The 18,001-nt window shown below is 65.9% G+C and overlaps 3 protein-coding genes across 3 annotated transcripts; 1 reads left to right on the forward strand and 2 right to left on the reverse strand.

Annotated features, from left to right (window-relative positions):
- On the forward strand, nucleotides 1-3,032 carry EMIHUDRAFT_111067 (putative ABC transporter; the record flags this gene model as incomplete). Its single annotated transcript, XM_005787228.1, has 6 exons — nucleotides 1-463; nucleotides 991-1,121; nucleotides 1,309-1,665; nucleotides 1,899-2,060; nucleotides 2,145-2,252; nucleotides 2,718-3,032. 6 exons carry the CDS (start codon nucleotides 1-3, stop codon nucleotides 3,030-3,032), a joined length of 1,536 nt encoding a protein of 511 aa, XP_005787285.1.
- A 2,034-nt stretch (nucleotides 3,033-5,066) lies between these two features.
- Nucleotides 5,067-6,502, reverse strand: EMIHUDRAFT_228131 (hypothetical protein; the record flags this gene model as incomplete). Its single annotated transcript, XM_005787229.1, has 4 exons — nucleotides 5,067-5,077; nucleotides 5,719-6,019; nucleotides 6,099-6,173; nucleotides 6,473-6,502. 4 exons carry the CDS (start codon nucleotides 6,500-6,502, stop codon nucleotides 5,067-5,069), a joined length of 417 nt encoding a protein of 138 aa, XP_005787286.1.
- A 1,164-nt stretch (nucleotides 6,503-7,666) lies between these two features.
- On the reverse strand, nucleotides 7,667-10,059 carry EMIHUDRAFT_467518 (hypothetical protein). Its single transcript, XM_005787230.1, has 6 exons — nucleotides 10,049-10,059; nucleotides 9,593-9,881; nucleotides 9,202-9,405; nucleotides 8,862-9,163; nucleotides 8,473-8,634; nucleotides 7,667-8,255 (listed from the first exon to the last, which is right to left on the reverse strand). The coding sequence occupies exons 2-6, from the start codon at nucleotides 9,861-9,863 to the stop codon at nucleotides 8,064-8,066; spliced, it is 1,131 nt and encodes a 376-aa protein (XP_005787287.1). The 5' UTR covers nucleotides 9,864-9,881; nucleotides 10,049-10,059; the 3' UTR covers nucleotides 7,667-8,063.
- Nucleotides 10,060-18,001: the final 7,942 nt, after the last annotated feature.

Below are 18,001 nucleotides of genomic sequence, written 5' to 3' on the forward strand. Positions count from 1 at the left end.
ATGGAGTGCCGCCGCGTCACGCTCTGGGCCACGCTCGCCCTCGACCTCGCCGCCGCGCTGCTCCTCGGCACCGCCACCGATCCGGCCCGATTCTTTCGCGACGTCTGGCCTCACCAGCGAGCGCTTTTTGGCGAGACCACCCTCGACCTCATCGCCCTCGCCCTGCTGCGCGTGGTGGTGGTCGTCGCGCTGCTGCTCGCCACTGCAGGCCGGGCCGCCAGAGTGGCCTCCTCGGCGGCTGCCGCCTCGCCGCCGCTGCTCGAGCCGCTCCAGCTCAACGGCACTAGCGAGCCGCAGCACCCGGTTGGCGACAAAGGTGGGTGGTGGAGGGCTGCCGTGACGCCCGTGCGGTGCAGCGGCGCGCTCCTCGCGCTGACGGTCGGCTACAGCGCGCTCAAGGCCCTCTTCCGCATGCTCCAGTCCGGCCTCGGCGACGGCTCTTCCTCGGGCTCTCTCCCGACCGGTGGGACGGAGCCGGCCGAAGTCTGGTTCTGGCTCCTAGAAGCAGAATACGTGTTCTTGTATCCCAACTAAGCCCGAGAGGGCCACGTATTCAGCCGTCTTCGGCCGTGTTCCGCTGTATTCACTGTATTCTTCTCCGTTGTACTCACGCGGTGCTCTGAACACGCTGCACAATACCGCATTCCCGCCCTGATGTTGGCGTATTCAGCACGTAGGTTCTGGCTCACGCTGGCGGCGGGGTGCGTGTCGTCGAGCGGAGAGCACGTCCTCTGCAGGCGGCTGCTCCGCCGCGCCGCGGCCGCCGGCGAGGGGGGGGCGGCGGCCCGGGCGGGCGGCAAGCAGAAGAAGAGCGACGACCCCGCCGAGGCTGCCAAGAAGGCGGGAGCCCAGCGGGAGATATGGGGAGATATGGGGAGATATGGGGAGATACGCCAAGAAGGCGAGAGCCCAGTGGGCCCGGAGGCGGGTCGGTGGCGGGTCGGTGACGCGCGGCGGGTGACATGTGCACATGCGCGACGTGTGCCGCAGGCGTACCTCGAGCGGACTGGAGATATGGGGAGATATGGGGAGATATGGGGAGCATGCGACGTGAGCCGCAGGCGTACCTCGAGCGGACTGGGCCGAGGCAGGTCCAGTCCGTGCGCGCCATCTTCGCAATGGTGAGAAGAGAAGAGAAGAGAAGAGAAGAGAAGAGAAGGTCCAGTCCGTGCGCGCCATCTTCGCAATGGTGAGAAGAGAAGAGAAGAGAAGAGAGTGCGCGCCATCTTCGCAATGGCGAGAAGCAGCACTGGCGCCGGAGGAGGGCCGTGCTGGAATAGCAACCCATGCGGAGTCACAATTGCTCAGGTGAAGCCGGACTGGCACCTGATGGCTTTCGCGTACGCGTCACTCGCCATCGCCGCCGCCGGGGACACGTCGATCCCCTTCCTGTACGGCCAACTCATCGACGCGATCGCAATCTCGCGCGACGTGGGCAAGTTCCAGCAGTACATGCTGCTGCTCGTCGGCACCGCCCTCGTCACCGGCGTCTTCACCGGATTCCGAGGCTCCACCTTCATCGTCATCGGCGGCCGCTTCTCAGTGCGGCTGAGGCAGCGCCTGTTCGCCTCGCTGCTGCGGCAGGAGCTCGACTTCTTCTCCGCCGTCCGCACGGGCGACATCACCTCGCGCCTCTCTGCAGACTGCCAAAAGGTGGGCGACCAGGTGCAACTCAACGTCAACGTCTTCCTGCGCTCCGTCATCCAGGCCCTCTCCCTCCCCTCCTCCTCTCCCTCGCCTCCTCCCGCCACCCCACCATCGACCCGCCACACCCTAACGAGCGCACGGCGGCTAATCCCCTCCTCGAGCGCCCGTGCTCCCCCTCTCACCACAAGCTCCCCGAAAAGGGGGCCGTCGCAGCTTTCTTTTCTGTCTCGTCACCGCCCGCTCTCCCGCAGGTGCTGCTCGATGACGTGCCCATCTCTCGGCTCGACCCGGGCTGGTTCCACCGGCAAGTTGCGCTGGTGGGGCAGGAGCCCGTCCTCTTCGCCCGCTCGATCGAGGACAACATCTGCTACGGCCTCGGCGAGCGCGGGGAGGGGCGGCCCTCGACAGAGGAGGTGCACGCCGCCGCGCAGCTCGCCAGGACATGTCCTGGACAGGTCCGTGACATGAACATGCACATGTACATGTACATGTCGCAGGTGCACGCCGCCGCGCAGCTCGCCAACGCGCACGACTTCGTCTCCGGCTTTGACCTCGGCTGCGGCGCGCCGGCTGGCACGAGGAGCGCCCCTTCACCACTGAGCGGCGTGAGCAGGCTTCGAGCTCGGCTACGCCACGCCCGTCGGCGAGCGGGGCGCGCAGTTGAGCGGCGGGCAGAAGCAGCGCATCGCGATCGCGCGCGCGCTGGTGCGGCACCCGTGTGTCGCGTGCTCTCTCCCCGCCATCTCCCCGCATCTCCCCGCATCTCCCCGCATCTCCCCGCATCTCCCCGCATCTCCCCGCATCTCCCCGCAGGTGCGGCACCCGTGCGTGCTGCTGCTCGACGAGGCGCCGAGAAGAGAAGAGAAGAGAAGAAAAGAGCGTGCTGCTGCTTGCGAGGCACCGAGCTGCAGCTATCTCCCCGTATTCCCCATATCTCCCCCTATCTCCCCTATCTCCCCGTATCTCCCCACATCTCCCGTGCTGCTGCTCGACGAGGCGCCGAGCTGCGGCGCGGGCGCGGGCGCGGAGTTGCGCCGCAGCCTCACCGCGGCCCTTTGCCGTCCGCTCAGGCGACGAGCGCGCTCGACGCGGAGAGCGAGGCGGTGGTGCAGGCGGCGATCGACTCCATGATTGCGCAGGGCGGGATGACGGTGGTCGTCATCGCGCACCGGCTGTCGACCATCCGGAACGCCGACCGCATCTGCGTCGTCAAGGGGGGGAGGGTCGCCGAGGAGGGCCCGCACCACGAGCTCATGACAAGGCCGGCGGGCGTCTACGCGAAGCTCGTCTCGAAGCAGATGGCGCTCCACTCGGGCTCGACCGGCTCCCTCTCCGGCGCCGGTGGCAGCGCGGCAAACCTGGACGCGGGAGGGCAGGAGGCATGACGGAGGCTTGCGCCGCGAGCCAGCCGCGAGCCAGTATTGTAGCGAACGCGCTCTTTCTCCCCACGTTTCCTGAAAGAGCGGCCCGGAGTTGACGCTCTCTCGCAGCTCGGCCCGCCGCCCCTTGCCGGTTGGCCCGCGTTTTGGCCGCAGATAGCACACGGCGGCTTGTCTCGTTGTTGTGCAGACTGTGCGGGGAGAAGCAGAGGCCACGCGAAATCCTTTATTGCGCTCACTCGCACCGCGCGAACACCTGTGGCTGTGCGCTGCAGTGGGTGCACGGGCCTCGCACGCTTGACGCTGGCGGCGCGGGGCGGCCGGCGCGCGCCGCCGTAGATCCACTTGGAGCACTTGGAGTGCAGTCATCAACCTGCGAACCTCATTTTTTACGAGCTAAGAAGGGGCACAAGCTAAGTTCCATTTCACTGTGGCACAGCTCGCGTTACAAACCTTGATTGTGACCATTTGCGCCATTTCGTACCTCTCGGTGCCTTCCAGAGGCGAGCCGTGAGAGGGTGCAGGCCGAAACCACAGCCGCTAACGTCCGTGTGGCCGAACGGGACCAAACTTTCGCCGCCGGGTCCCGGGCCACGGGTAATGGGGCCGATCCCGCATTTTCCCCGCAGCTTACTCGACGCTCTTGTGCCCCGAACTTTCCTCCCCCCGTCCCGAGCACGACCAGAGCTGCTCCGGCGTGGTTTGGAGCGAGGTACGGGTGGCGGCGGGTTCGAGTAAGCTGCGGGGGAAATGCGGGATCCTCCCCATTTCATAGGTGCTCCAACGCCCTAGCCGGCTCGGGAGCACTGTCCTGCCCGTTATATGCGCACCCGCTTACGCTTTTAGGCTCTCCGGCGGCCTCAGGGGCCTTGCCGAGGGCTGCTCCAGCGAGGTCACAGTGCCGTGGAGCCGGCCAGCGTGCTCGCAGCCATGCCGCTGGTGGACCATGCCCGCCTCCCGCCCGGCGGCTCCAACCACAGCCCGCCTCACCGTCGGCGAAGCACCTCGGGGCCTTCGCGGCTGCATCGTCTGTCCGGCTCCACGAGGCCTTTGATTCCGAGACACTTCCGCGCGGGCCGAGGGACTCATCGGCCCCTCACATCCCGGAGGGACGGCGCACGCGCTGCCCAGTGACCGGGCGGGTCGGACCCGACTAGGAGCGGCCCCAGCCGGGCGGAGAAGACCATCCCACTCGCGGTGCGTCGCACCGGCCGGTCCGGTTTTCGTCTCGAGCGGGTGGGTCGCGAGACGGCCGCGAGAGCGAGCACCGCGGTCACAGTGCCGTGGAGGCCACGGACGTCGCCGGAGCGGCACTCCCGGGGCGCCACTCCCTCACCCGGTCGGGGGGGGCAACCACAGCCCGCCTCACCGTCCGTGGAGCTTCCGTGGTCCGCTGTTCCGGCTTCGATTTTCGACCCTCCCGAGGCTGCTAGAGCAGCCCCGCGGAGCCTCCCGGATGCACCAGCACACCGTCGTCCAGGACGACGGCGCAAGCGCTGCCCAGTGACCGGGCGGGTCGGCCCCGACTAGGGTCGGGCCCAGCCGCGCGGAGAAGACCACCGAGCTCGAAACACGTCGCCACGGCCGGCCGTTTTGCAAGCCTGAGCGGGTCGCCAGACACCCGCGAGAGGCAGCAGCTAGAGCGCCGTCGTAGCCGCATGTCGAGTCGAGGGGCTTGATGTCCACGGTAGCAGTTGTGGAGAGCGGTGGGGCGGTGCGTGTAGAGGGGTCGATCGAGGGCTCTTTTTCGAAACGCGACGGGTACGGCTTGACAACTGCCAGCACAGTTTTACGCCGGCCAGCGTGAGAGCAAAACAGGGAGCCGGCGACCCGTACGCTTTGCGCGTGGCGACCGGTGGCTGTCTGGAGCTCGTGCGAGCTGGTCCAACGCGTGGCCGAGCCGAGAGGACCAGCGAGCGACCACATTGGCGATGAAAGGTTGGCGGCCAGCGCCTCGTCGCCAGACGTCACAGCGGCGTGGACGCAGGAGTGTGCGGCGACGAGTGCCGGCAAATCCGGCCCGGTGTGGCCGGCAGCTGCCTAGCGCTGGCCTGTGGCCGGCGCCGCGGTGGCGGAAGAGGCGTCTCGCCGCCGTGGCGGCGGTCGGCAGGTGCGAGCGTGATGGCCATCGTGCGGCAGAGTCCGGCCACAGATTTCTCAAGAACCACCTTTGGACACGTACCCCCCGGCCGGCCCCGGAAAATTGTCCCCAGGCGCAGTTATTGTTATGGTGTTATGGCTCTCGGGGCATAGCAGCCCATAACATGTTATGGGCTGCTATGAGAGAGCCGTCCCGGATCCACGGTGTTATGGCCCGAGACGCAAGCGAGGCCACACCGAACTGCTCGCATAAAGCCGTACCGCGGCTCCGGGCCACTCGAACTAAGGTAAGGTAAGGTAAGGTAAATTTCTCCACACACACAAGTGGTGGGGGCAAGGGATGGCGAGCCTCGCATCTCCACACCTGGACACGGGCAGGAGCCCCACGGCATTCAAAGTGCAAGCACTGGCCCGGTGCACGTGGGTGAGCAGCCTTAATAAGTGTATCGGTAAGAATCTAAGGGCGATGCGAACACACACTAACTATTCGGCTGACAACCCTTGCCGGGTTGCGTCGGGTGCGTCCGACTCCAGCGCTGCATTGAGCGCCGCCATGGACAAGAGCATCGCCTGCTTCCTCGGCCGTTGGCACATGGCTGCCGAGGAGAGTGTTGAAGCTTGGCCTTCAGCGCCTCCATCTTCTGGTTGCACTTCCGAATCATGGCAAGCTCTTCAGGCAATAACGCGCTGTCGTCCTCCGAGCGGTCGGGCAGCGGCAGCGGAGTAAACTCTGAAGAACCCCGCCCTCGGTGGCTGACCTTTCTCTTCTCCACACCCGCATCAAGAGGCACCGCAGGGGTAGCCGCGACCAGGCTTCGCTCCTCGATCGCATTGTACAGCAGGACGACGTAGGTCGTGATTGAACGGCCGTCGGGGCCGAGCGTTTTTGATCTCTGGGTCAGTGGGCGCCCGCCCGCCGCCTCTGAGGGGGTCGGGCCCCCTAGACTGAAAACAAAAACAAAATGCAGAAACAGTCACAAACAGCCTGCGAGAGCGGCGCTGCGCGCCGCCTACCTCGTGCGGGTGTGAGTGACCCCAAACGGTCGTCTGCATCCAAAAACGGTCGTCTGCATCCAAAAAACAAGCACATGCACAACAACAACATGTACATGTGCATACGTCCTATGGCGCTTTGCGCTGGTCTATGAAAGGTTTGAGGTGCGAGCGCCCTGGAGGCCCTGGGGATGGGGGGAGACTACCCGCGGGCCTAGAAGGCCCGCGCGCAGGGGGGGTGGGGCGGCGGAGGTGGAGGTGGCGGAGGCTCGGCGAGCACGGCTGGGAGCGGCAGAGGGTTCAGGATCCGGGCAAGCGCGGATCTGAGAAGAGGGGTGGCTTTGGTTGGTCACGATCGGGACGGATGACACGTCTGCGGTCATCCTCGATTCCTGTTTGTTGAAAAAACATGTGTTGGTTGCGGCGATGGTCACGCACCCGCGCAGCGCCGGCTTTGAGCCACGCGCCTCGACCTTCAGAGGCGCGTGCCCCTTCCGGCATGGCGCCGAAGGTGCCCGTCGTCGTTCGCGTCGAGCTTGGCAAGAAGCATCACCGATCGGGCCGCATGCACGAGGCGGAGGTGGCTCTCTCCCTTGTCGTCAGCGACGCACTCGAGAGAGCCGAGCCGGAGATTGCTGCTGGCAAGCTCACGGCCAGCACCGTCAAGTGCTTTCGGACGACGGAGTTTTCCGGCACCGTCCTCGACAACAGTCGGCATTCTGCGAGACATGTTTGGCTGCAACATCAAAGTGCTGGCGACCGCCGAGGATTCCCCTGCTACCCCCGGCATGCGTCCAAATGCGATGACGCGACTCATGCAAACCCAGGCCGAGACGCCGAGGGCGCTGCCGCCTGCGCCCGACGGCGACCGCTACGATTGCCGCCTCCTTCGCGCGCTGCTGTCGAACTTGCAGCGAGACGGCTTGAGCTTTCCAGTCCTCGATGCGAATGCCTCGGGCCAGCGCATTCTCTCTGCAATCGCGGCGGGTCTGCAATACGTGCTTCCGTTTGACGACTCCGATCCGAGCCCGCTGCGACTGGCAGGCCGCGTCCACCTCGTCGTGCCACGCCGCTTCAAGACGGAGGCGCTCAACAATGAGACTCCTTCGGAGGACCACCACGGCGCAAAGCCATTGGACTCGCGCCTCTCGGCCAAGAAGCTGCGCTCGTACGGCGAGGCCATTGCGGGCTTCATTGGCTGCGCAACGGCTCCTCCCCCCCCCCCTTCTCCGCTGAACTGCTTGCTGCTGCTGCTCGCTTTGTCCCAGGAGCCTGGTGCTTGTGTCTAATCGTAGTGGGGGCCCTGGCCCCCCTCTGTTTTCTGTTTTCTGTTTTTCAAAACGCCCGCCCGCCCGCCACCCCGAGGTGGCTCGGCCCCCCACTGACCCAGAGATCAAAAAACGTCGGCCCGGGCGTGGGTATGTGGCCATCATGTCCTCCACATCAAAGAGCCGCTCGACCTCGAGCCTCCTCTCAGCGACCCCAAAGGAGAGCTCAAGGAACAAAGTTGCGTGTGCGAGCGCAGCTCTGTGGCGTCGCACCGTTGATTGAGAGATCCAAAGCGGATATCGCGGCAACCGCCAACCCCCGTCTACGAAAATGCAACGTTTGCACGTCCCTCGCAGTCGCGCACACACACCGCACACTTTCACAACTGCTCTCCTACACACGTGCTGTAGAGCCGTACTGGTCATCGGGTACAGACCATGCCGCGGCTGAGCGCCCGGGCACAAGAGGAGGGCGCAAGGGGAGGGGAGGGCAACGCGGGGAGGAGCGTCACAACGCAGCAGTGGCTGCTGCGCCGAGACGAGAGCGGAGGGCAGTAAGGGCGTCTGCGCCCTTACCGGGAAGAGGGCGACAGAGGGGGGAGGGAGGGGAGGGAGGGGAGGCGAGAGCGAGAGCGAGGGAGAGCTCGCCGGCGTCGCCTCCGCCGGTCGCGGGAGCTCACTTGTACTTCGACTTTGCGACCGAATAGAGGAAGGTGCCGGCGACGGCGATGGCGGATCCGGCGGCGCCGATGGGGGTGAGCTTGTTGCCGAAGACGAGGACGGTGGCGAGGATGATGCAGACGCGCTTGATCGTGTTTGCGATCGAGTGCGTGATCGGTGAGACCTGGTCCAGCGCGATGAAGGCAACCTGCCGGTGGGGGAGGGGGGAGGGGCGGGGGGGTGTTGAGGAGGGGGGGGGAGGTTGAGGGCCCTGTTGTGGTAGAAGCTCGTCCCGGCTCCCCTCGGCTCCCCTCGGCTCCCCTCGGCTCCTCTCCTGTATCCCGGCTACTCTGTGGCGCCTCGTTGTAGAGGTAGTAGTAGAGTCCGTCCAGGGCCATCTGGCGGGTGAGCCAGAAGGAGCCGACCTTTGCCGTGGAGGCGGCCCACTGGGAGGCGAAGGAGGCTCCCTCGTAGTAGACGGCGAAGGGGAGGGAGAGGATGAAGGCGATGATGGTGAGGACGCCGTACAGGTTGGGCGCGTTCATGTTCTCCCCGACCGGCTTGTCCATCGTCTTCTTGGAGAGGACCTGGCGGGGGCGCAGAGGGGGGGAGGACTGCGTCACAAGGCACCGCCCCGACGGCCTGCCGCCCGCACTCGCCCTCTGTGGCGGCCACTAGTTCTCGGCGGAAGTCGGCTGTCGCGGCTAGATGTCGCGGCTAGATGTCGCGGCTAGATGTTGGCTATTTGTCGGCCAGGTGTCGGGGAGGTGTCGGGGAGGTGTCGGCTAGATGTCAGCTAGATGTCAGCGGTCACCGCGCGGGAGGCGAAGGCGACGTTGGAGGTGAGGGCGCCGTACAGGGCCTTCATGGTGAAGGAGAGCTCCTTGAGCGACGCGAGCGAGACGCCGACGATGATGGGCAGCAGCGAGGCGTACACTTGCCACTTGAAGACTGTGCCGAGCACAAAGAAAGACAGCGCGCAGGTGAAGAGCGGCTCGGCGGCCTTGACGGTCTGGGCGAAGGAGACGGCGCCGGCGCCGAGCGCGATCACCGCGCCGGCGTGGCCGAGGGCGTGCGCCGCGCCGATGGGGAGGAGGGTCTTCCAGCCGTCCATGCCTGTGAGGCACGGGCCGGACGCGTCATGGACGTGGCACGGCGACAGCCCCGGTCTTCCCGCCCATCCTCGCCGATCTTAGGAGGCTTGCGGATGCCGGTGCCCCAGAGGAAGAGGACCCACGGGATGCCGACGAAGAGCGAGACCACCGTCATCGTCCACGGCATCGGGAACGCGTTCTGGCACCGCTTGTTGGTGATGTTGTACATCACGTTGAGAAAGTACCACGAAAAGAAGAGGAAGCCTTGCGGCAAGGGGGGGGGGGGGGGGGGGGCGGAGGCGTGTGCGTCGAGGGGCAGTGCGGGGGCGCGCGAGCCCGACGGGCGCCGAGGGCGGGCTGTCACCTCGCGGTGTGGCCCGCGGTGTAGTGAGTGGGTGGGGCTGCGGTGCCGGGTGCCGGGAAGAGGGGGGGCGCGGGCGGGCGGGCGCACCAAGCTTGGCCTTGTCGACGAGGGCCTGAGGGGCGCTGATCTTGCCAGCCTCCCACGACAGGAGCGTGCACTCCTCGACCTCCTCGCCCGTCTCGATGCACAGCTCCTCCGCGGGCGGGGCAGCGGCGGCCTCCGCCTCCTGCATCAGCGCGAACGGCGCACGGCGCAGTACGGGCGCCGCCGCGACCGGGCGAAGCGGCGAATAGGCGCCGCGGAGGGGAGCGTGCATCGGCGCGAGGGCCGCGCTGGCGTGAAGGAGGGAGAGCATCATGTTGCAGAGGAGGAGGACCTGCGGCGGGTGGCGTAAAGTACGGTGGCGGGGAGGCGCCCCTGCTCACTCCTGGGCGCATGGGCGCGAGCTGCGCGGAGCGTGTGTGGGCTGTGGCGCAGCGCGTAGCGCGCTCTCTCCGCCCGGGCGACGTGGCTCAAAGCTGTGTCTCACTGTGTCACGATTACCTCTGAGGGCGGCCAGTCGACAGCGTCTGCGTGTAATCGATGGTACGAGAGTGTTTGGGAAGCGTTAAAAGACGTGGCAGTTGTACGGCGATCTCCGATTCATAGCTCCGCGGACCCCCTCCTGTGGGCCCGACTTCATCGACACGGACCTCTCCCTCTGGAAGGGCTCCCTCCTGCGGCAGCCTCGAGCTGGTGGCGTGCGACGGCGACTCTGGCGGAACGTGCAGCGGCGGTGACTACCGGTACAGCTCCATCATCGCGGACTCGGGGCCGGTGCTTCGACGCAGCACAGCTGGTGTGTGTGCTTCGTGATAGCATGAACTCAGAACGGCCCCCCGAGAGCGCCTCTTCGACGCCCACGGGTCCCGGGGGGTCGGAGGGGTTGCGGAGGGCCCCGGCTATTTTTTGTTTGAATCCCGGAGGCCGTTCGAACGTGTAACGTGCGTTCCTCGTGCCCGTCCCCAGCAAGGACAACATGCTAGCCCAGCAGGCCGCTCCCACCGCCGCCCGCGGCGGAGGCAAGGCGGCAAAGGGTGGCAAGGGCGGCGGCAAGGGCGGTGGCAAGGGTGGTGGCCGTGGCGCACCAGATCCGCTTTGCGCCGCCGCCCTCAACGCCCGATATACTCGGTTAGAGCCGGCGGAGCGACGGCGGCAGAGTTGCGGCCGCCGGCGACCTCACACGGCGACCTCACGCAAGACTCTGGACCCTCGAGCTGCCTGAATGAAAGGGCCCCTCCCCTGCACATATACGGCTTGTTGTGCGAGTATATATATTTGTGTCCATGCTGGAGCGTAAGCCTGGGGGTGAAGGGCATGTTCAATCGAAGACTCACTCAACTCTCAAGTCACAAGTGTCGTACACTGACTTATTCACTTATTACTAACTAACGGTCGTACCACAGCCGTCTCTCAAAAGTCAAATGTATGCCCAGTGTCCCCCAACCAGAAGTAGCAGCCTCCATCATTGCACGTGGGCGAGAGGACGCCGGGCACCACCGCGAAGAGGCGGAAAAAGGTGTGGACGGGCGCGATGCCGCTTGGTGGCATGCTCGCAGCGGTGCTTGAGGATGGCGACGCTGAGACAATGGCCACAAACGGTAGCCCGCGCGCCATTTCGAAGGGGACGCATCCCGTCGCTTTGCGATAGAAGACGCCGTCGATCTCCTCCGTCCCAGGAAGGCGCTCGCTCAGATCCGATGTGCGTTTGAAGTGGCACACGCGTCTTGCGCCGCTTGCAGCCTCGTGCTTGGCTAGCCCATGCAGGCCAAGCGCGTGCTTGGTGGCGACACGCAGCGCTGGGCTCAGGCCCGCCTCAGCAAGGCCGAGGCTGCGAGCACTCGCATTGATGTAGAGCGCCATCTCGTCGACGTAGTGCTCGTGCGTATGCAAGTAAGACCACGCGAGGGGAGGTGCGTTCACGAGGAAACGCCCTTCGCGAAAGAAGGCGCTCGTCTGATTCGACGGCACCCCATAAGTCCCGGGGTAGCCAGGGTGACGAATTGGCAATGGTTGCACGACGAGCCTGAGCTGCGTCAGCGCCTGCAGTTTTTCTCCCTGTGAAGTTAGCCTCCTCGAACTCTGCGATTCAGTGGCCACTGGCCTTTGGGCTGCGGCGACTGGGAGCGGTTCAGATGTCGCGGGCTCAGATGTCGGGGGGGGGGCGTGCCGTATGCTCTTGAGCGCGATCACCGCCCAGTGCGTCAGAGGTGGGCTTCCCGCAGTGCGCACGTCATTGATATCGCAGTCGACACTGAGAGGCGTTGTCACCCACTGCACGTGCCCAGGTGCGTGGCGACGCACGAGGCACGCCACGCCTCCATTATGGGCGTGACACTGGTCATCGCCATGTGTTATGAGCCCGCCAGCAAACCAGTCGGCCTTGTGCTCTTCAACATGAAAGTGGTGCTGGTGCAACGGAGGGTATGGCAGCAGCTTGCCCTCAGTGGACGTTGAGCCTAAAAAGTACTCGCTTATTGCGAGGCGGGTACCCGGCGCGTGCCGCGAATGGAGCGCGGGTAGCTGCACCTGTCAAAAGAAAAAAAATGGGAAGGAGGAGACCAGCGGGGGAGACTCCCCGCCTATGCAACACCCCAGAGAGGGGCTGCCATCGCCGAAGCTGTGCCTAAGCATAACTCCCAAACCCGCAGCGGCCCGGGGGGCCTTGGTTGGGGGCAGCCTGCCGGACCGTTTGTTGCACGGGGCTAAGCACCGGAAGATGAGTGTAGTTGATGGATCGGGCTGTCGACCGTGCCTCCCCTCTTTTCGCCAGAGTGGGACCTACGCCGCGCCGGGTAGGGGGCGCGCCCGGTCCTCGACGGAGCCGCGCGCCCCAAACGACCCAGGCGGCGAGTAGTCGTCGTCGAACCTTCGGCACGTAGTCGCCCGTGGTCAGCGCCCTTCCTCCCCCGCCCGTCCCTATTCGTATTGCACCCGAGGCGCCCGTGGCATCTCGCTGCCCTTGGAGCACTTGGAGTGCAGTCATTAACCGCACATCCAGGGCCGGGGAGCTCAGAAGCGCACCCAGCGGGCCGGATGATTGGCATCGGGTTGCGGGCAAGAGAGCCCTAGCCCCGGGGGTGCGCGTTCGCAGGGCAAGGGCCTTAAAGTAAACACAGTTCTCCGAGAGGGCTCCGTGTACCGGGTTTCCCCTTAACTGCAGAACGCCCCCTCTACTCGGAGCTAGTGGACACGGACACTACGACACCACCCGTCACGTACACACACGACTGTCTAACTGCCCATCTAAATTCTTTCTTTGAATTCTTTCCCTCAGAGAGGCCTGGGGTGTAAGAATTCTTTGCCTCGGTGAGCCTGTGTGTGTGCCAGTCCGCGCCAGTCCGCGCCCTTGTCGTGCCAGTGTGCTGTGAGAGAGGCTTGTATTTAAGGTGGCAGTCCGGGTTCTGTGAAGAGGGTCGCTCGGGTCGAAAGCGAGCCAGTTCGCTCGCGACGCCGACGCCGACGCCGCCGCCGGAACGACCGCGGCGGCCGGTCGAGCGGCCGCCCCGGCCAGCGGCCGTATCGAGCCTGCCCGTCGCGAAGGTGTGGACCTCACGCGCCCCACCGGCCGCCCGCGCCGCCGCGCCCACGTCGCTCTCTCGAAGCCGAGCGCCACGCCGCTACGACTCCCATCGCGACGACTCCCGTGCTCGCTCCTGGCGCAGGCGATCGACTCCTGACACCCATCGAGCGGATGGGCGCGTTCCCGCCGCGACCCGGTACTCTCGAACGACTTTTGAGGGCAAAAGGTGCCGCTCGAGCCCATTCCCGCCGCCCGCCGCCCGAGATCAGCTGCCACCGGCCAGCGCGCGCGCGGAGACCTGCCGCGAGCGCCTCCGTGGCCCTAGCTGGGGTGATTAGCAAGCGCCTCGGCACTTTAGATTCGCCCCTCGGGCTTTTCCGCGCGCGTGATCAGTCTCGCGTTCTCTCCTTTTTCAGGCGCCTGTTTTCGGCCTCTGAAGAGCAACCGTCGAGGCGTCGATGCTCGCCTCCACGCCCGCGCCAGACCTCCGCGATTGGGGCGCCTTGTCGACGGGATCAATTGTGATTCCGGGCGCATTTTTCTGGCATTTAACTCGCACGTCGGCGACTCTTAGTCGCTTCTCCGTGCTAGGAGGCCTCTGTTTTGTGTCCGTGAGGACTAGATCGAAACTAACATTTCGGCACATTTCAGTTAAATACCAGAAAAATGCGCGTTCACTCACAATTCATGTGTATATGAACGGTGCCGACGGGTTTGGCGAGCATCGAAGCCGTCCAGGCGCAGCAACGCGACGGTTTCGGAGGCCGACGGCTCCGAAAGAGCCTCCCGAGCGAGGCCGGCGCGGTCACGGTACCATGGAGGCCACAGACGTCGCCGGAGCGGCACTCCCGGGGCGCCACTCCCTCACCCGGTCAGGGGGGGCCAACCACAGCCCGCCTCACCGTCCGTGGAGCTTCCGTGGTCCGCCGCTTCGGCTTCGATTTTCGACCCTCCCGAGGCTGCTAGAGCAGCCCCGCGGAGCCTCCCGGATGCACCAGCACACCGTCGTCCAGAACGCCGGCGCACGCGCTGCCCAGTGACTGGGCGGGTCGGCCCCGACTAGGGGCGGGCCCAGCCGCGCGGAGAAGACCATCCCACTCGCGGTTCGTCGCACCGTCCGCTCCGGTTTTCGTCTCGAGCGGGTCGTGAGACGGCCCAGGGCTGGTGGACTAACATGAGCACACCTCAGGGGCAGCACTGACTACAGATCGTGCCAACACTTGGCGCAAAGGTCGGTGTTAGCACAGTCGAACGGCAGTCCCAAAACAAGCGTTAGCACAGCCGTTGACACGTGTGGCACACCCTCCGGGTAAAACCCGGGTATACCTGCAAAAAACCAGGTATACCCGAGAAATACCTGGGTCCGCGTCAATGCCGCGCGCCCCCTACTCCCAGGGCCACTGCGCCAACTGCGGCGCGCACCGCCTGCTCAAGTACGCGCACCGCACCATGTGCGCTCGCTATCGGTGCCAAAAGGCAGCATCGGCGCTGCGCCAGGCACGGCTTGCAGGTGGCGGTGCGGACGATGCGGTCGTGCCGACATTCTGCTTCAAGATTGAGGCGGTGCTCGGCATGCGCTTCTGCGAGCCCGAGCAACTCATCGCAAAGAAGCGGCGCAACAGGCTGGCTGCTGCCGACAAGGCCGTGTGCTGCCTCACGCGAGGCACCTTCAAAGAGGACAGCAATGACGCTGGATTCACCGACACGCGCTGGGTGGAGCTCGAGGAGCTGTACGAGAACTGTGGCAAGACGCCGCTGAAGAATGCGCTCAAGAAGCACCGAAAGGCGGAAGAGGAGGATGTGGATGCAGCGATTGCCGACTTTGAGGAGGGCGTCGAGCACGAGGGATAATAATAAATAGGCGCATTTGGGATGGCTGGGGACGCCCATGGGACATGTTCGCAATCGCAGCTGCGCGGGTGTGAAGTGAATATGCTAGATGCGCGTTCTTTACACACTAAAACAAATGGCAGCAACAGCCCCTCCCCTCCCCAGACAGGCGGGCCCAAGGTAGATGAGTCACGCACGCAACGAGACGAGCGCGCCGTACACCAACCCCGACACTAGAGGCAGTCCTCCGCCTTGTGCTCATACTTGATGTACAGCACAACCACAAGCACGCGGCCCATCGTTGCCGTTCATCGCGCTGCGGCCAGTCTCAGCACCGCCCAGCGAGCGCGTGGGCGTGTGGCCGCGTGACAACTCTGGACTCTTGGTGTTGCGCTCCTTCAAAGAATTCGCGCCAGCCCCCCCCCCCCCCCCTAGACGGAGCGTGTCAACACCTTCCGAGTGGCGGTGTTAACACGTTCTAACACCTCTGCGGCTGTGGTGTTAACCGTTAACGTGCCAACACCGTTCTAACATTAGTCCACCAGCCCTGAGACGGCCGCGAGAGCGAGCACCGCGGTCACGGTACCGTGGAGGCCACAGACGTCGCCGGAGCGGCACTCCCGGGGCGCCACTCCCTCGCCCGGTCAGGGGGGGCCAACCACAGCCCGCCTCACCGTCCGTGGAGCTTCCGTGGTCCGCCGCTCCGGCTTCGATTTTCGACCCTCCCGAGGCTGCTAGAGCAGCCCCGCGGAGCCTCCCGGTAGGGTGCCCACAGGACCCAAAAGAAAATAGCTTTCCGCCTCAAAAAGGGACGCACGAGGCAAATCTGATGTTGGAGTGTTCCAATAGGAGCGAGGCCTCTTCCGTTGGGGGACCGAGCACATAGGAAACGAGGGTTTCCCATTGTGACCCGCTCCAGTGCGAGCGTGACACTGCACTTGGCGCCGAGCGCCCGCGGCTCAGACCTTGTGCAAGCCACCCCTCGGTGGGCACGCCGGTCCGGACCGATGGCGCTCGGTGTGGAGCAAGCAAGACCCCCCCCCCCCCCCCATCGGCGCGCGCTCGCCATTCCAACGGCCGCCAGGAGCACCAAGAGGACTCCTCATGGCTGTGCCCAAGTGGGCTTCGACCGGCCTCGGCTGGGGGGGCGGGTTGTCCCGGTTGCGGACGCGTTCTGCAGCCCCCTGGGCGTGGGTCAGCACCCCAAAACTGCCCCTCGGCGGCATACAGCACTGCCAGCCAGCCTCTTCCTCCTCCTCAAGGGCTGTACTATAGGCCATATTGCGCCGCCTCCTACTGGCAGCCGGGCGGGCGCGCGCCGCGGGCGCCTCGGCGCGCGCACGGCTCGCAAAGTTCGAACGAGTACTGCCGCCCGGCCGCCTCAAGACTGCCGGACGGCAGTACTCGCCTCGCAAGGCGCGTACCGGCTGCTCTGGCTGCTGCGCCGGCGGCCGCTGCGCTGGCCGCTGCTGCGCCGGGTGGCGGGCGGTACGGCCGCCGGCGGCCGCTGCACCCGCGCCTTCCCTCGCGGGCGCCGGCGCGCCGCGCGCGCCCAACTCTGCTGGTACACGGCACGCGTCGTCACACAGCCGCGGAGAACAGGCGGTGCTGTGCGCGAAGCGCGCGCGATCTCGTACTTTTAAGGCTGGATCCGGCCATTCCAAGGGTATACCTTTGAGAATCCCCAGCGTCCCTCCCTCCTAGTCACACTCTCAATATCTCGACTCTCCAACATGAAGTGCTGCGATCGGGAGTGCCCCATTTCTTTTTTCCTTTCTTTTTTTGGGTCCTGTGGGCACCCTACTCCCGGATGCATCGGCACACCGTCGTCCAGAACGCCGGCGCACGCGCTGCCCAGTGACTGGGCGGGTCGGCCCCGACTAGGGGCGGGCCCAGCCGCGCGGAGAAGGCCAGCGAGCTCGAAACACGTCGCCGCGGCCGGCCGTTTCGCAAGCCTGAGAGGGTCGCCAGACACCCGCGAGAGCCAGCAGCTAGAGCGCCGTCGTAGCGCAGATCGAGTCGAGGAGCTTGATGTCCACGGTAGCAGTTGTGGAGAGCGGTGGCACGGTGCGTGTAGACGCGTCGATTGAGGGCTCCCTTTCCAAACGCGACGGGTACGGCATGACAACTGCCAGTACAGTTTTACGCCGGCCAGCGTGAGAGCACAACAGGGAGCCGGCGACCCGTACGCTTTGCGCGTGGCGACTGGTGGCTGTCTGGAGCTCGTGTGAGCTGGGCCGACGCGTGGCCGAGCCGAGAGGACCAGCGAGCGACCACGTTGGCGATGAAGCTTGGCGGCCGGCGCCTCGTCGCCAGACGTCACAGCGGCATGGACGTAGGAGTGTGCGGCGACGGTTACCGGCAAATCCGGCCCAGTGTGGCCGGCAGCTGCCTAGCGCTGGCCTGTGGCCGGCGCCGCGGTGGCGGATAAGGCGTCTCGCCGCCGTGGCGGCGGTCGGCAGGTGCGAGCGTGATGCCATCTTGCGAGACGACACCCGTCTCGCAAAACCCGGACTGCTGTCCTGAAGAATTCTTTGCCTCGCGGTTTTTGCCCTGCTCGCTGTGCGCGCACCCGAAAATGGCAAACCTCTCCCGCGCGGGCAAGGCTCCGGGTTCGCTCGGCCTTTCGGGCACCGCCGGGCTGCAGCTCAAGGCGCCCGCCAAGAAGTACGGGCTGCAGAAGGCCAGGCCGACCGCCTCGGCGTTTGGACGGCTCGAGGACGACGGCGAGGAGGACGAGAGCGTGGGCCAGGCGGCGATGCGCGTCGGGGAGGGGCTGCGCGCGCGCGCGGCGGCGACGCACCGCGCGGCCGAGGCGGAGGATGCCAGCGTGTTCGACTACGACGGCGTGTACGACGAGATGTCGCGCGCCAAGGAGCGGCAGCGGGAGGCGCTCGCGGCGTCGCGCGGGATGGGCGGCGATGGCGCGGCGCGGCCGGGGGCGCGGTACATCTCGTCCATCATGGAGGCGCACAAGGCGCGCGAGATCGAGAACGACAAGGCCTTTGAGCGAAAGATGGTCAAGGAGGCGGAGGAGGAGGCGCACCTCTACGGCGACAAGGCGCACGCCTCCACCCCCGCCCCACACCGCCGCCCCCGCCCGC

Source organism: Emiliania huxleyi (genome assembly GCF_000372725.1).
Source record: "Emiliania huxleyi CCMP1516 chromosome Unknown EMIHUscaffold_144, whole genome shotgun sequence".
NCBI lineage: Eukaryota > Haptophyta > Isochrysidales > Noelaerhabdaceae > Emiliania > Emiliania huxleyi.